At 33.3% G+C, this 15124-nt stretch overlaps 1 protein-coding gene across 1 annotated transcript; it reads left to right on the top strand.

Moving 5' to 3' along the window:
- Positions 1-1465: 1465 nt before the first annotated feature.
- Positions 1466-10261, top strand: LOC115980204. Its single transcript, XM_031102481.1, has 5 exons — positions 1466-2377; positions 3425-3481; positions 6276-6313; positions 7277-8155; positions 9748-10261. Exons 1-3 carry the CDS (start codon positions 1466-1468, stop codon positions 6294-6296), a joined length of 990 nt encoding a protein of 329 aa, XP_030958341.1. The 3' UTR covers positions 6297-6313; positions 7277-8155; positions 9748-10261.
- Positions 10262-15124: the final 4863 nt, after the last annotated feature.

The raw sequence follows: 15124 nt of genomic DNA, 5'->3' as shown, positions 1-15124 counted from the left end.
AGTCTAACTCTATCCAATCTCTATCAAATATTTGTTTTGTCCTTTATTAGTACTAAAATGGTTTACATTTGATCTCAAACATTACCAAACATTTATTCACCCTTTTTATCACATGTGGGGAAGAGAGGAGTTGAAAATAAATTCTTTTCATGAAGAACTCTTATCAGTACCACCAAGCTAAAAAACTCTTGGCAAAATATTATTATACACAAATGTTAACGGAGTGATAGACTCAGCATTAAAAAATAAAAAAAATATTTGTTAAATGAAAAAAAACCATCATGTTGTAGAACCAAGCTCGCATGAGGTTTACGTAAAGCTCTAAAGGGCTTTACTCTTTCATTTTTGTATCCCTATACTACCTTGATGATGTTTAGTTTTTTCAGTAAAATGATTATTACCTATCCAAAAAAAAATTCTCCCGGAGATTTCGTTGGACTAGCTTTGTCGTTATAAGTTGTAATGGGTAACCTAGGTTAAGTAAAAACTTGCATAAAGAAATAACAATATATAAATATGAAGGCAAACTTTTTTTTTTTTTTTTTTGAGCTGCTGTACTATTTACTTATGTATTGAATATAAAGGTAAACATAGATATGTGTTAGATGATTTTAAATAAATGATAACGATTGACATAAACAAGAGAAAAAAAAAAGTAAAAAACAAATTATATTTTTCTAATAACAAGAATGGAGGATCAATTAAAAAAAATAGTTCGAATTTTTGTTATGCAAGCATTCTTACTATTTTATTTCAAACTTTTAGAAGCATTCCGTTTATTCTTTAAAAAATCACGTTTATTATTAATGAAATCAAGTAAAGTAATTCCTATTTACACGATACTTTTATGCTTTATTTACACGATACTTTTATGCTTTCCCAAAAATAAAAATCACTTTAATTTTTAATGAAAATCAATAAAAAGAATTCCAATCAATACAGTAGTTTTTACGCCTTTCACTATTCACATTAAAAAAATAAAAATAGCCAGTACCCAACAAAAATAAATAGCCACGGGCCAAACCAAAGCCCAAGGCCCTTAAACTTTAAAGAACATTCACGATCAAACTCCAACCAGCTGTGCTGAGTCACGCCCAAATCCCTCTTTTTATTTATTTATTTATTTTACTTTTTTACATTCAATTCTAATTCATTCAGAGCCATATAAAACAAAATTGCTGCCATATATATATATATTATATTCAACTCAAAAAAGCAGCCATTCTCATCACTCGCTCTCTCTCTCTCTCTCTCTCTCTCTTGCTATCTCTCTCGGTTTTTATTTTTTAATTTGGATTCACCCAGCCCTTTCTTTCTACGTATTATTATTTATGCCCTTTTTTCATATTATTTATTTTATTTTTATAAACAATAAAGAAATTTGATGATGATGATGATATGTGTGTGATTGTTGCTTTGCATGTGGTCATACAATTAAATAAATAAAGAAGATAGATTAGATTAGATGGAGCAGCAACAGCAGCAGATTCAGCATTTTTTCCATCTGGAGCATCCCTTGGTCTTCAATCCAGACGACAGAAGAGGATATTACTGTTATGGGTGCGGGGAAGTAGTATATGGTCCTAGCTATAGTTGTAAAGAATGCTTGAGTGAGTACACCGCCATTCATCATAAATCATGTGCGGAGCTACCCCTTGGGTTGCACCATCCCTTGCACCCAATCCATCCTCTTATTCTCTCTCCTGAACAGATAGATTATGGCAAAAACATACAATTTAGCAAATGCGTACTCTGCAATGAATCTCGCAACCAATACACTTATCGGTGTTCCCGCTGCGACTTTAGTCTTCACTTCAAATGCGATTCTTTACCTCCCACCATGGAGGCTGAAGTCCACGAACACCCTTTGACCCCTGTTTGGAAGTGGATCACCTTCACATGTGACCTTTGTGGCGTAGAAGACAAAGGTTTGCCCTTTCTGTGTAATTCATGTTGTTTCTTGATTCATAGAAAATGTGCTTCTTTCCCAAGAACACTCAAAGTTATTCGTCATAGGCACCTCCTCCACCTCACCCATTCTTCTCTTGAATTCCATCCATCCGACTCTCGATTTTGTCAAATCTGTGTTGAAAAGGTGGATACACACTATGGGCTTTACTATTGCTCCAGATGTGATTTTGCTGCCCACCTTGATTGTGCTATGGGAAACAAGGAGAACATAAATTTGCAAGAATTTCAAGATGAGGATGAAGTTTCAGAGCACGATGAATTGGTTGACTCAGCAACTTACGAAGTCAAAAAATTCAATGTGGGGAAGGACGGAATTCAAATAGCTGCAGAATTAAAACACTTCAGTCATGACCATGACTTAAAGCTTACTGATGAGGTTATGAGTAACCAGAAATGCGATGGCTGTGTAAGAGACATTTTTCCCCCGTTTTATAGTTGTGTAAAGTGTAGCTTTTTTCTTCATGACTCTTGTGCTAATTTACCAAAAGAAAAGCGACACCCACTTCATCAACACCCACTAACCCTCTTCCCAAAGCCACCTTATGGAAACAAGGATTTTCGTTGTTGGACATGTGAACGTGATGGCAATGGCTTCAACTATAGTTGTGTGCCATGCAGATTTACTCTTGATATTCCATGTAGTTTGATCTCAGACATTCTTACCCACCCTGGTCATGAGCATCGACTTATTCTCTCTAGTATTGAATCTAGACAGAATTGCAGTTGTTGTGATTCAAATATTTACCCACTATTTCGTTGCACCACCTGTGCATTTGCCTTGGACTTCAAATGTGCTACACTACCATATACCGCAAGATATGGGCAACATGAACATGCCTTCACTCTCAGTTACACTGCTGAAGATGACTCTGGTGAATATTACTGTGATATTTGTGAAGAAGAACGAGTCCCAAAGCATTGGTTTTACTATTGTATAGATTGTAGTTATCCTGCTCATCCCAAATGTATTCTTGGAAAATACCCAAATTACAAGTTTGGAGGTGCTTACACATTTAACTATCACCCACACCCCCTTACTTTCATTGAAGAAACTAAAGACCACCCTCAATGTAACAAATGTAAACGTTCTTGCGAAGAGTTGATCTATCAATGTGCTCAATGTAATTTGTACATCCACATGAATTGCTTATAAAAAGGACAAATGTGATATTAAATTTTCATTTTATACCAGACTTAGCCCACAGAAATTCTGGTGCATGGAATTCATCAAATAACAATGCAATAATTATTTTTAATGCTCTTTATTGGCATCATAGTTCAAATACGATATAAATACATTGTACCAACTTACAAATTGTTTGCGTGTGGTTGTATCCTGCCTTGTCCACTTCTGCCAGAAACAAAATGCTTGTAGATGATAGGAATTTTTAGTTTTCAATATGGTAGAACATTGTTTAGCAATGGAAGTTGAATTTTAGTGTGGAACATACAGTTCAGGGATGATGAACACACTGGAACTAAAAGGCATACTACTGGTATCTCTTATCAGGTGTGTATGACTACTTTTCCCTCTATTTCCTATTTCTATGCAATTCTGATTGCATTCATTTTTCTTGAGCTCCTATTAGTTGTCTATGTTTTCTTCTTCTCCATTAGGGGGTGCCCATTATTTTGAAGAGGAAAATGAGCAATTTGACTCATAACATGAATGGAAAGATTCAACAACATTTCAAGTTATTATAGATTTACATGTTTATCAACATTTTTTATATAATTAGTTTTAGTCATTGATATTATTACTATTATTGTTATTTCTAAGAAAGCTCAATTATGCATGATTTAATTATCATTGATGGTGAGGTTCTTTTCTTTTGTGTTTTCTCAACTTAAACTTTATACATCGTCCTAGTGAGAATTTGGCCTAGTATTTTAATATGAAGGCACGACATGGACTTTGTAAATGTTGATGTTAAGAATATGGTGATTTGGGGAGCAGCAATTGTTAATAACATGGTTGATTGAGTTATATAGTCTAATTGAATGTACTCCAAGATATTCTTTAAAAATTTTTTGGGCAAAGAAACTAAAAATCTTGTCTGATAAGTTCAGGGCTCAGTTTAGAAAATGTTAGTCAGACCTTTCCTGATTTGAAGGATGTCATTGTTACATAGTAATAATACTTCTAAAATTTTGAGGGAAAAATAATTTTCTGCGACTTACCTGTGTACTTGTGTTCAAAAAGTCATGCTTTTGGTTTTTTTTCCCCTACTTAATTTTTAAGCATTCTAGTACTGTCCCATTGTGTTATTATTATTAATATTTGAATAATGCTATGTGATGCACCTGTTCTGATCTAATCACTCAGTCCTCTTTTTCATTGCCAAATTCTTATGTTATTTGGTTTTAGTCTCCTAATGACTAGATGGTGAGGTGCTTTTCTTATCTTTTCTCAACATAAATTTTACATGTCATCTTTGTAAGAATTTTGGTCTATTATCTTAACTGAAGGTACACCAATTACTTTGTAAATGTTGATGTTAAGAACATGGTGATTTGGGAGAAGTAATTGTTAATAACTTGGCTGGTTGAGTTATCTGGTATAATTGAATGTACTCTTTGCTAATCTTTTAGAACCTTGTTGGGCATAGAGACTACTTCAAATCCTATTTGATATGTTCAAGGCTTAGTTTACAGAATGTTAGTCGGACCTTTCTTGCTTTGAAGAATGTCAATTACATAGGACACATAAAATTTAGGGCCTCTAATTATTATGCTTCTGAAGTTTTTGTTCTATAACATCCATTATTTATGCCCTTGTTGATAATACTTGTAGAAATTTTTGTTCAATTATAGAGGTTGGCAAATGTCATGTCTATAGTATACACTCATGGTTATGTTATAGCTGTTGGAGTACTTTAATTTGGGGCAGAAAAAGAAATTGGAGGCTGTATTTTTCAATCAGCCAGGGCTAACAGTGATTTAATTGACAGTGTTTTGGCCACCTAGGTGGGGGAACAACATCTTTTATGTCATTAGTTTTATTATAGATTTACATGTTTTTCAACATCTTTTATGTCATTAGTTTTAGTCACTGATATTATTACTATTACTGTTATTTCTATGAAAGCTCAATTATGCATGATTTAATTATCATTGATGGTGAGGTTCTTTTCTTTTGTGTTTTCTCAATATAAATTTTATACATCGTCTTGGTAAGAATATTGGCTTGGTATTTTAATATGAAGGCACAACATGTACTTTGTAAATGTTGATGTTAAGAACATGGTGATTTGGGAGCAACAATTGTTAATAACATGGCTGGTTGAGTTATATAGTTTAATTAAATGTCCTCCAAGTCCAAGGTAATCTTTGAAACCTTTTTGGGAAAAGAGACTAAAAATTTTTTTCTAATAAGTTTAGGGCTTAGTTTAGAAAATGTTGGTCAGGCCTTTCCTGGTTTGAAGGATCTCATTGTTACATAATACTTCTAGAATTTCAAGGAAAAATCATTTTCTGTGACTTACCTATGTACTTGTGTTCAAAAGTCACGCTTTTGGTTCTTTTCCCTTAATTTTTGTGCATTCTAGTACTGTCCCATTGTGTTATAATTATTATAATTTTAGTAATGCTGTGATATGCCTGTTCTGATCATCTAAGTCAGTCCTGTTTTTCATTGGCTAATTATTATGTTATTTGGTTTTAGTCTCCTGATTACTGTGCAATTAACATAACCATTATTTGCAACCATGAGACTGAATACTTTGCATCTCTTGAGCTTCTTTGTATTCCTCTTTTTTTTTGTTAAATGATTTAAGGTACTATTTGCCCCCCTCAAATTTAAAGTTAGGTTAGGTTCTTGTGCTTCTGCTTTCCACACAAATGAGTTCCAAGCCTCTTCAAAGTTTATAGATTTTGTTATTGGTTTTGGAATCCCACATAGTTAAAAAATAAACAAGGAGATGCAATAATTCCTATCAAGAGTGTTAGTACCACATTGGTCAGAAAAGAAACAGGGAGATGATATAGTCCCTATACATTGAGTGGTGGTGTAGTTTTTGTTTTGTGCTTGTAGGAGTTTGACATCAAAGATTTGACTTGTCTTTAGTGTGAGAGATTTGTGAGAGGTTTGGTTGTCATCCTCTTTTAAGTAATTTTGCATTAGCAATTGCTATATTCTATGGATAAAATTTTGATACAATACCTTAGGTGCATTACATTAGGTTATCTATATGTTATTTGTAGTATCCTTTTTTAATTTTAAATTTTAATTACTTCTACAATAGTTGTCACTACTGATTGGTGATTATACCTACTAATTGTTTTGGGGCTAAAAATATGTGCAGATATTATCAAACTACAGCTGATCAGAGATTATTAAGAGGTAAACCCATTGCTATGTTTCTTGAATTTTAGCAGTGATGTGCTAAGCTGTGCTTATTTTTTTCATTTTAATTTATTTTTCCTTTTTCCTTTGCCTAAGCTATATCCATTCAGTTGTTGATTAGGAATGATTAATTGTTGTTTGGTACAAGTACTCAAGCATTCTAACAAAACTGCCAACTTTCTGAACAGTTATTAATAATATATTGTTCTTTACTTTTGATAATGTATCTGGATATACTCTATCCAGTATTAACTGATGTGTGCTATTTTACTAGCCCAGCTCGCACGCAAATACATATGTCATAATAATTGATTAAAATGACTTCTATGAATCATAATCATTTCACTTGGGAACTTAATGATGTAATCTATATGTAATTCATTATTTATCTGTTTTTTCTTTCATTGTTCAATTTTTCTTTTATTCTTACTATTGAGGTTCCATTTGGTAGGGAATGTTTAGATCCATTCGAAAAACTAGAATCTGAAGGATTTGATATCTTTGTTAATGAGGTCTTCTGTGTTGGCAAGGGTACTGCTGCATTAATTTTATTCTAGAATACACTTGGTGGATCCATTCTTACCATATTGCTTGTACACACCTACCACCAAAAGAGACACCCTTGGTCATTATCATGTGCACAAACTACTCTTTTGTTATTCTACCTATTTTTGAAGATCATAAGCTACTCCCTCTGTTGATTATTCATATTTGGTAAACTTAGAAATGCTTGTTCAATCATATGACCATACTCAAAAAAAAAAATTTATAATTAAAAAATTACTACATCAAGGCATTATCAACCTTTTGGGATGAGTGTACAACCATATTTGTGAAAACCACTATATAAAAATAATTTTCCATTTGATGGTTATCATTTAAATTATTTTTCCAACCAAAATGTGATATCTTTTGTATTTCCTCTCCCGCTCATCTATGCAATTTTTGAATCATCTGCAGGGTGTCCATATTCATGTGTAAAAAGGGCCCCTCATGCTTTGCTTCTACTGGAAGTGCTAGGGAGTCTACACAAGGTTGGTTAATTCTCTTATTTTTTCCATTCCTTGTGAGCTTGTATGTTGTTAAGAGTATTCATTCTAGGCCCACTTCCCCAATAGCTTATGCTATATGTACTCAATTGTACTATTATACTACCAGCTGTACTATACTTCTGTACCTCTATACTATCCTAACTAGGTTGAGAGCTTATCTAAAGGTTGCTCTTGTGAATAGTGCCAAGGCAGCTCATGGTTGAATTATATTGTCTCAAACAAGAGCTAGGGCAATCTATTGATGAATTTTTTTTCCACACTTGCAATATCTGTGGGATCAAATTTCACTGTATGAACCAACATGGATTATGCATGCAATGCCCAAAATTTCGTGAATATCGGGATCAACTGAACAAGTTTTCTCCTTTGCCTTCAATTGAAAAAGTTTTCAAGGAGCTTGTTCAAGAGGTAACATTTACAAGTCTTACTATCTCGGCCAGTCGGCCTTTTAACACAATCTTGGCCACATCATCCCTTGATCCGCCTTCAGCATCTGCAATTTGTGAGAATGAGCACTATGATTGCCTTGGCCCTCGGCGATCTAACTCTAAATGTGATCATTCTCACTTCTGCACCTTCTGTAGGATTCGATGCCATTTTATTGAATACTGTCAAAAGCATGCTTGTGTCACTCAATCCTCAGCTTCCATGGCCAACATCAACAGCATACAGTTGCATCCTCCAACCCCATCACCCAACACCAGTAGTTTTGGCAAGTCTTCCAACTCATGTTTACATTAACGGCAGTTGACCTAAAGACTCTTATCAATAACATTTTGTCTGTAAGGTGCATCTTCTTCTATTCTTTATGTTGCACTAGGTAAACACTCATTTTGATATCTTGACCTTGCTTGCTGCAATCATATTACATCTGATTCTACCTCTTGTACTATACAAACCCATACTTTTCATATGCCTATCAATCACATTGCCTGTGGCTCTACTGACCATTATAGCCTTTGTTTCTACTACTTAATTATCTATTTCAAATGTTAGTCTTATGCCTAAATTTTCATTAAATTTCTTATATATTTGGCCAATTGTGTGAGCTAGGGCTTCACGTAAGATTTTCTTCTATTGGCTGTGTTGTACATAATCCTCAGATAGCATAGACCATTGGGACAAAACAATAAATTTGGATGGCTTTTTTTCTTACATCTTGACACGTAATTGTCTTTGTTACATAGCATCACCTCTTTGGAATTGTGGTATTCACGGCTAGGTCATGCTTCTCTATCTTGGGTCCAAACTTTAGTGTCTAAGGGTATTTTAGATTAGGTCTATTTTTGATCCTTTGATTGTATCTCATCCTATCTTGGAAAACAATAGGCTTTGTCAATTTTCTTGATGACTTTTCATGTTGCACATGGATATTTTTCTATTAAAATTTTTCTGAGATAATATATGTCATGAGTTTACTAAAATGACTGAAGGTTCTAATGTCTACTGATTTGAAAATGTCCTATATGACAAACATCATGACTTCCTTAGTATTTTCAAATTATACAGAATCATTTCTTATACATCTTATTGAAGAAGTTGACAGAAAAATGGTCAAGTAAAATGTAAACTTAGATATATTTTTTGTTCAGAATCTCATTCTTTTTGCACTTGCTGTTATCCATAGAGGACAATAAATTTTTTGCTTTAATAATATAGCCATTTTACAGGATGGTGTTAAGGATATTTTAGAAAAACAAAATAGAAGAATTTGAAAAAAGGCACAAGTTGCCAGTTTGGCTTTTTATTCATTAAAAAAAAAAAAAAAAAGGTTTCCAATTTGGTAATTCCAATAGTATTATAACAACTATTAACAAGAATTTGATCCGATGATATTAATTAAATTTCAGTTTTAAAACATCTGTGCATATGATTAGGTCATGGTGAAGACTACCCAGTTCAGTAGGTCAGTGTCCAAAAAGTTGTTACCATTGCATTACACCTTCACAGAGAATTATATTAGAGAAGCTACTAGACAGGTAGATGGTCATATCTCTTACCTTCTTGGAAATCACTGTTGACGGTTGTAGGTGCAAAAATTGATACAAATAAACTATATAGAATCACTTCACTGTAGCCACACTTGTGAAAGAAATGGAGGGAGCATGTGTTCTTGTCTCAGCTTGATTAGTGTATGACCTGCATTCTCATGCTCCATATCTATTACCGCCAAAAGACCAGGATAAACATGCATTGGTTTGTGCTATGAATAATCTTGATGTGATCACATATCACTGACAAATATACTATCTTACAAATTTGGGATATATCTTATATCTTCTTACTATGATTTCTATTTCTAGTTTATTTGATATCTTAGTATCTTGAGCATGCCTTATAATTCATCCGCCGAGGCAAAATTTCTTTATTTTCTTGTAGTTAAAGCCAAGTTTGAGAACAATCAATACCGAAAGCCAAAGAAGCAACCCAAAAATTCAACCCAACATGTTGATTGGTTTTAACATTTGGATGGTGATGTTTGTATGCAGCTTCAAACTCATGTGGCCAATCACACCCAGATTATTGGAGAAAATGGAAGCTGATACTGCTTATAGATGCCTCCAATCATCTATGTGAATAGTGAATGTTGGTGATGTCAATTTAACTCATCATCTATCTGACTCGCTGCTTGGAGATGCCTTCTTGTAAAGTGCATGTACATTGAAAAACAATCTTGGGAAATAATTATTCTGCCAAGGAGATGTGTAAAATCCTTTTTCTTCCCTCCACTCCCCGCCCCTTGGGCATGCGAGGAAGGGGGAGGGGGGTTGTTGGATTTATGTCAATGGCATGTGTATGTAGTTGGAAGTTCGCATTTCATTTTTGTTATTGTTACAGAATCTATCATATTTTTCTAAATGAAGTTCAGTTAGTAAAAATTGATGTGTATCAATCGATTATGCTCTTACGCTCCATGAAATAGTTCTTTGCTTGCTAAACCTTCCTTAATTAAGCCTCTAGTTGGTCAACTCCTCATCTGCTACAGGAAGGGTAACACTAATTTGTTCCTATGAGTGAAGTTCTTGTGGTTCCACCACCACATTCTGTAACGACCCCGCCCCAACTGTGTAGATATTGTCCACTTTGGAGCCCATACCCCTCATGGTTTTGTTCTTCCCCAGGTTGCGCTGGGGAAAAGGCCTCTTTATATCACTTTGGGGCCCATACCCCTTATGGTTTTGTTCTTCCCCAGGTTGCGCTGGGGAAAAGGCCTCTACACATTGAAGGGAGGTCATTCCTTATAAACACATTCCCATGTGCTTCCCTAGGCGATGTGGGATTCCATGGAATGCAAGACCCCCCTTTTTGGGTCACTACAATCCACCCCCCTTACGGGCACACGCGTCCTCGCGTGTGGGGCCCACACTTCCGGCTAGGGCATGGCTCTGATACCATCTGTAACGACCCCACTCCAACTGTGTAGATATTGTCCACTTTGGGGCCCATACCCCTTATGGTTTTGTTCTTCCCCAGGTTGCGCTGGGGAAAAGGCCTCTACACATCAAAGGGAGATCATTCCTTATAAACACATTCACATGTGCTTCCCTAGGCGATGTGGGATTCCATAGAATGCAAGACCCCCCTTTTTGGGTCACTACAATTTCTGTAACGACCCCACTCCAACTGTGTAGATATTGTCCACTTTGGGGCCCATACCCCTTATGGTTTTGTTCTTCCCCAGGTTGCGCTGGGGAAAAGGCCTCTACACATCAAAGGGAGATCATTCCTTATAAACACATTCACATGTACTTCCCTAGGCGATGTGGGATTCCATAGAATGCAAGACCCCCCTTTTTGGGTCACTACACATTCAGCACCATTGATGCAGGAAAAATACCAGTTACTCGTCAAGATATAAAATGATTAGTGTACAATTTTTCTTATACAGGCTATCCTATTCTTCAGCAAAATACTTTAAGCACTGTTCCAATAACTTTGTCATACTTTCATGATTTTACAAAAGGTTGCTGCCTGATGGCTCTGGATTTTGTTTGATTAAGTTCACAAAAATCTAGTTTAGCAACTTAATGAAATTCTATAAGAATCCTATGTAATCCTTATTACACAGGGCCCGTTGATTGGAATTGAGCACATGCCTGTTCAAAACTTTGTTTCTCCAACAACTCAAACTGAATATCAAATTGAATTTCATGTTTCTAGTCTGAGGAACAAACTAACTGAAGTTATGATTTCAGTTGTGTCTGTATGGTGTGTGTAACATTGCTAAAAAAAATGTGAGAGAAGACTTACCCATATTGCAAGCGTGTATACAAACACACACTCCAGTGGCGGGGCTATGTTATGGCCAAAGGGGGCCACGGTCCCCCCAAATTTTTTTAAAATTTTTAGGAATGTAACTTACGAGCTTAACAATTTCTTGTCTCAAATTTGTGTCCTGAGAAAATATTAGGAGTAGGAAACTTATTTCTTCTTTTCCTTGACTTGTTTTCTAAAGCCTTTTAGTGCTTCACGGATTTCTAAGTTCAAAAATACTTTACTATTTGCTCTAATCCTAAAGGACCACACGTGTATGGTTTTAAAACCATACACTTCAAAAGAAAAAGGTGATCTCAGTTACTCGCAGCTAGGTACTTGGCTTATTGGCTTTCATTTTCTTGTTCTATTATTCTTTAATTTTTATTTTTTTTTATAAAAATGCTACACTCACAATATTTTCACAATAAATTATAGTTAATAAGTTAATATTGATTCTAATTTTTTAATTAATTTTTAATTTAAATTCACAATTGAAATTAATTTTTTGCCCACCAATAACAACCAATAATAACTTGTTACTTAAAGATTTATGGTGAAAATGTTGTGAAAATATTATGAACATAACATTTTTTTTTTATTAAAATGGCGAATGATAAATATACTATATTAATATATCATATAAATGTAATATATTATTATAAATTTGACAAAAATATATGATTGGCTATTCACTTATTTGATTATATGTTTTTTTTATGCATTTAATGACAGAAAGATTATTGTATATAGAAAAATGTCATGTCCATAATATTTTAACAATATTTTCACAATAAAGTTTAGGGGGTGGGTTGTTATTTGTTGTTATTGGTGGGTAAAAAAATAATTTTAGTGGTGGTCTTAGATTAATATCAGTAACAACTTGCCACCTAAAATTTATTGTGAATATAACATTTTTCATTATACAAAATATAAATATAGTATATACATGTTAAAAATTTATGATCTCATTTTAAATTTGGCCCCCCCAAAGAAAAATTCCTAGCTCCGCCACCGCGCACACACACACACACACACATATATATATATATATATATATATAGAGAGAGAGAGAGAGAGAGAGAGAGAGAATATCATCCCAACCACACGATGCTTTGCCTTGCACAACATGAAGAACTAGTAAAAAGAGGGAGAGGTTAAGTTTAAAGAAGGCCACGTTTTAAACTTGACTAGTGCCATACAAAGTTGTGCTTTGTGATGAGCAGTAAATTAAAATACACAAGAGAATAAGGAAAACAAGAGCTTGTAGCTTTTGATAGCATTAGTTGTCCTTCGAATTTCCTTGTTGTAAGTTTCTGTGCATGTGAAGGTGCTATAGGTGCCATCTATGTAGTGAAATGAGGCTTTTACCGCGACATTTTGACTTAGGAACCTTAAATGTAGTGTTTACTGATAGTAAATAGTTACAGTAAATGGTTACGATAGCTATCTAAACGCAAAATTTTAGTCGTTGTTACAGTTACTTTGTCTTAAAGTTTAATGCAAATTGATCATTCCATTTATTGCCATCTATCGTATGCTTAATTTAAGTTATCTTTATGACCAACTTTACGAAAATGTTAAAAGTGTAAGAACTAAAATAACAAAAAAAAATTCTCAAAAGAAAAAAAAAAAAAAAGGCAAAAATAAAACTTTAGGAATGAAAATGAAATTTCACGTACACTTAAAAGGGTGTAAATTGTGTTTTAACCAAAAAAAAAAAAAAAAAAAAAAAACGATGATAAAACATGTGTTGTTAAGAGTTAATATCATCTCCTTCAAAATTTTGAAGAAAAAAACTAATATGAAATATACCGACTAAAAAAGAGAGGAAAGCACACATATGCATATCTAATGGCAAGAAACTACCTCAAATATAAATAAATAAAAATAACCTTTAACCTCTTGTTTTCTCAGTTTGCTTTTGTTTTCCTAATGATCAGGGGAAAAAAAATTGTTTACTAAATAATTTAAAATTTTTAGCTCATAAAATTCAAAAAGCATAAGAATTAAAATAAAATAAAAATTTTCTATTAAAAAGTCTCTTTTTCTCCCCTTAGAATGACCATATATCATGGGCCAACCATCTAATCTTTTTTTTGACCTCTTTGGGTAAATTAAATTCTTGGAGAGAAGTTGTAAATTGTGATTATTGTAGACCAATAAGATTTTTTTTGGTAGTTCTTGGGGAGTAGTTAACCTCTTTGTCTTGTAACTTAACTAGTCGGTACTTCTTGATATTTCTAATAGATCCATATAGGGTTCGAAAACTCCAACTCCAACTATCAAATTATTCAAAAAAATAAAAAATAAAGAGTTCAAAATGGAAGAGGGTGTTAATTTGTTATAGCCGGGGCATTATAAAATATTTTGAGGGGATAGTGGTGGCAGTTAGGGGCTTAGGGCCGAGAGCCAAGACCTTATTGGTCTTACCCTAGTCCTAAGTTGGGTCCACTCTAGTCATCCCTTAGAGCATTTGCAGTAAAACATTTAAAAAATTTAGTTTTAAACAACTTAAAATACTATTTTATCTATTTTAACAACTCACTTTATAATATACCCTACAGCAAATGTTTTATATTAACATTTAACAAATTAAAATAATATATCTAACACAATAACTAGTAACCACAATTATCAATATATTAAAATACTTTTTTTTAACACTCTACATTAAAATATTATTTTTTGTTTTGAGTTTTGAGCCACAGTGGGTTGCTAATATATGGCAAAACGGGCGGGTCAAGTCAATCAGGTCGCAGGTCAAATGGGTTGTAGGTCAAAAACGAGTCATTTTAAGCGAGTTAAAAAGGGGTTCAGGTCAATCGGGTTGTGAGTCGGGTTGAGTTGACCCATATTTTTCACATGAATGTTTTTTTTTTTTTTTAAGAAAATAATATGTATTTGCCATTTAGAAAGTCATGCAACAAATTACTTGATGTAAAATGCATTACTTTGAATTCACCACTTATATCAAGAATGAATTACACTTATTAATACTTATTCAATAATTTTAAAATTATACAAATCCTAACATTGCTATCTAAAACAAAATAACACAAAGATAAGTAAAACAAATATACAAATTTTATTTCTACACAATATTAACATCCCAAAATATAAAACAAAATTACAAATGGCTTATTGGATAATTCATTCGACAAAGAATAAAAACATATAAGAAATTTACAATCTTGAAAATTAATTTTATAATCTATTATCATTTGTGGCTGGCACTCTATTTCAATTTAAGATATACATTAAAGTTTGATTATTTACTTATTTATACATGGTCTCTTTTATGAATATCATATCATTATTAAGCAATACACACTCTAGGAAATATCATAATTTATTTTGAAAAGTTGTTTATTTTGGACATAAATTGTTAAAAAAATAGGTCTAAACATTTATAATTTATGTTAATTTGATACTTTGGCTTCACTATTTTCACACTTGTGAATGTTTCTCACACATGTCTACAATTTTGAATCTATATTTT

The sequence above is a fragment of the Quercus lobata genome, chromosome 3 (genome assembly GCF_001633185.2).
Source record: "Quercus lobata isolate SW786 chromosome 3, ValleyOak3.0 Primary Assembly, whole genome shotgun sequence".
In the NCBI taxonomy this organism is placed as follows: Eukaryota; Viridiplantae; Streptophyta; class Magnoliopsida; order Fagales; family Fagaceae; genus Quercus; species Quercus lobata.
The sequence above is the reverse complement of the archived record's forward strand: the minus strand, read 5'-3'. Positions and strand labels throughout refer to the sequence as shown.

Coding starts and splice junctions, on each gene's coding strand:
- LOC115980204 (XM_031102481.1), top strand. CDS start 1,466: ATGGAGCAGCAACAGCAGCAGATTCAGCATTTTTTCCATCTGGAGCAT. Junction 2,378..3,424: donor ACCAGAAATGCGATGGCTGT/GTAAGAGACATT, acceptor TGGAACATACAG/TTCAGGGATGATGAACACAC. Junction 3,482..6,275: donor CTACTGGTATCTCTTATCAG/GTGTGTATGACT, acceptor AAATATGTGCAG/ATATTATCAAACTACAGCTG.